The sequence below is a fragment of the Aplysia californica genome, unplaced genomic scaffold, assembly GCF_000002075.1.
Source record: "Aplysia californica isolate F4 #8 unplaced genomic scaffold, AplCal3.0 scaffold01618, whole genome shotgun sequence".
In the NCBI taxonomy this organism is placed as follows: Eukaryota; Metazoa; Mollusca; class Gastropoda; order Aplysiida; family Aplysiidae; genus Aplysia; species Aplysia californica.
The window spans coordinates 54,734-57,814 of record NW_004798888.1 but is presented as its reverse complement, the minus strand read 5'-3'; the positions used below and the strand labels follow the sequence as shown (position 1 = coordinate 57,814).

The following is a 3,081-nucleotide window of genomic DNA, read 5'->3' as shown; positions in this document are numbered from 1 at the left end:
TGTGTGTGTGTGTGTGTGTGTGTGTGTGTGTGTGTGTGTGATATATTATCCTAGCTAGCAATTCAGACGACAGACCTGGATGGCAAAGACAACACGAGATGCCTTGACAAGCGAGTACATGTGTACAGTACATGATGTATATGGTGTACTCACCTTGGTGTATCTCTGGGCGTAGGAGCCGGTGAGCAGCGAGTGGAAGATGATAATGGTCTCGTCCAGGTCCCACACGAACACACGCTCCAGGTCGGACTCCGGGCCAGGTGACGGCTGTGTCCGCCGGCCGCTGCGTGGCCTTGACCCTCGCTGACCTGTAAGGGTGGACAGACAGCGGAATGACGTTTGGTTGATTGAGTGACAGAGAGAAGCACGTCGATTATAACGCAATAACGGTTTATTTAGCGCAGGAAAGAGAACCTAGACAGACAGACAGACAGACATACAGCGGGATGACGTTTGTTTTAGTTTAAGTAAGAGTTTTACGGCACTTGCAACACAATACGGTCATATAGGTGTCGAAGATTAGAGGTGTTCCAAGAGGGTAACAAACACAAAAAAGAAGTTTAAAAAAGTTTTAGTAAGAGTTTTACGGCACTTGCAACACAATAGGGTAATATAAGAGCCGAAGATTAGAGCTGTTACAAGAGAGTAACAAACTCCAAAAAGAGAATGTTTGATAGGAAAGAAGAAGCAAACCACACCACAGCATCCGCCAACCACCCACTGACGTTTGTTTGAGTAAGAGAGAGAAGCACGTTGATTATGATGCAATAACGGGTTATTCAGAGCAGGAAAGAGTACGACCTAGACAGACAGACAGACAGACAGACAGACAGACAGACAGACAGACAAACAGACAGACAGACAGACAGACAGACATAAGTATCTCTATTTCGACCTAAAAACAATCACAGAATTGGTTGCTTTTAAGGACAAGCGGGCTAACTCAGATTTCGGGGGTTTCCAGAAATCTTCATCCATACCAAAAGTGGCCATTTTCCTACCTATAAGAGAAGTTTGGTTTCATTGGTGTGTATATTTGTTTGGTTATAGAGAGAACTCTTCTTGTCTTCAAAGAAACTGAACAAGGGGCAAAAATTTTACCTTCGATTTTCTCATAACAGCTTTTTTCGGGATAGCCCCCTTGTGCTTAACCCTCTTCGTACGTCGTGTTTCACTATCGTATCCATATCTGTGCAACCACTTTCCATGGAGGGAATTTACTCGTTAATCCGATCCGTGCGCTTTGCATAGCAGTCTGTCAAAATGATATTTTGAGAAATACTGAAAGTTTCACAGAGTATTCTAAAATGTGAAGAATACAACCGTGGGGGTATAAAATGACCACAGGACGTACGGACACGGTTAAACGTGTAGAGATGCCCCTATTTCGACCTAAAAACAATAACAGAATTGGTCGCTTTTAAGGTCAAGCGGGCTAACCTAGACTTCGGGGGTTTCCAGAAAAACAAAGGAGGCCATTGTCCTACGTATAGGAGAAGTTTGGTTTCATTGGTGTGTATATTTGTTTGGTAATAGAGAAAACTCGACTTGTCTTTCAAAGAAACAGAAGAAGGGGCAAAAACTTTCCTTTCGATTTTCTCAAAACAGCATTTTTCGGGATAGCCCCCTTGTGCTTAACAGCGTCCAATTGACGCTCTCCTTACCGTTCTCCTTGAGAGGCGGTGACGGGTTGGCCATCTGGTTGTAGCTGCCCTCTCCTGTTGGGGTTGGGGGGGGGGGGCAGACAACACAGTACATGAGATGTTGTCGTTGTTGTCGCCGTCGATGCTGTTGATGATGATGATGATGATGATGATGATGATGAAGATGATGATGATGATGATGATGATGATGATGATGATGAAGATGATGATGATGATGATGATGATGTTGTTGTTATTGTTGTTGTTGTCGTAGTCGCCGTCGTTGTTGTGGATGTTGTTGTTGTTACTGTTGTTGACGATGCTGTTATTGATGATGACGATGTTGTTTGTTGTTGCTGCAATTGTTGCTGTTGATGATGTTGTGTTGCAGCTGTTGAATTTGTTGTTGTTGTTGATGATGTTTTTGTTGAAGTTGTTGTCGTTGATATTGTTGCCTTTGTTATTATTGTTGTATTGTTGTTGTTGTTCAATTTGTTGGTTTTACTAGCTTCCCTGTCACATGTAATCTATATCTATCGTAGGCATATTTTTGGTGTAAGTTTGTCGCTTCATTTGATGTGCGTGTAGTTATTGTTTTGTGGTTGTTATTGCTGTGTCCGTGTTCGTTTTTGCTTTTGTTTTTGTAATTGTTATTTAATGCCATTCAAGACATACACACTAACATGCTCACTAACACAAACATCCACACTAACCATAAAACCAAACCGGGTATACTGACTCCATCCAACCCTCTTTCCAACATCCCCCTCCCCCTCTAACACTTACACCTTTCCTCTTTCCTTACTCTCCCCCTCCACAACCCTCAGCACCCGACCCCCCAGCTCCCTCCTCTTCACGACTCCAGAACCGCTTGGAGGCTAAAAAGGTGAGAAGACCCCCACCGAGACCGAGACAGAAGTCATTTGATTTGGCCAGCCTCACTCGCCAGCATCGTCATCATAATAATTACTAACTATCCATACGCCTGGGCGAGGTTAAAAGAGCGCCGCCGACCACCGAAGCCCGGCGAAATCACGAAAAATTAGTCCTAGTCGAAGCGGTTGGGGGTGGGGGGTGGGGGGAGCGAAGCAGCGAACAACACGTCAGCAGCAATAATCAACCGGATAATTAGAAACCCGACTCGCCAGCTCAGCCAATGGCGACCTCGTTACCGAAGCGGCGTCCGCCCTCGACCCAATGGCTAACCTCGTTACGACCGGACACTCGATAGCCGCCCCAACCAAAATGGCCCCGAGACGGTAACGCTAGCCGACCAGTGACTTCTGACAGCGGATCGCGTGTCGCCCGTAATGAATATTTCCATCTACATAACCAGGAGATCTATCTACGTGGCTCGCTCCCCCCACCACCGACGGGCCTAATCACGAGTAATGACGAGGGAGGGAGGGAGGGGGAGACAGAAAGGGGACGGCGGAGG

At 45.8% G+C, this 3,081-nt stretch overlaps 1 protein-coding gene across 1 annotated transcript in view; it reads right to left on the bottom strand.

Annotated features, from left to right (window-relative positions):
- Positions 1-153: 153 nt before the first annotated feature.
- The window catches only part of LOC101850866 (eyes absent homolog 1), a gene marked incomplete at its 3' end in the record, with an annotated part of 56,261 nt that continues 53,333 nt past the window's right edge, over positions 154-3,081 (bottom strand). Inside the window, 2 exon segments of the mRNA XM_035973656.1 lie at positions 154-308; positions 1,665-1,718. Of these exon segments, the coding sequence (XP_035829549.1) occupies positions 154-308; positions 1,665-1,718 (209 nt within the window).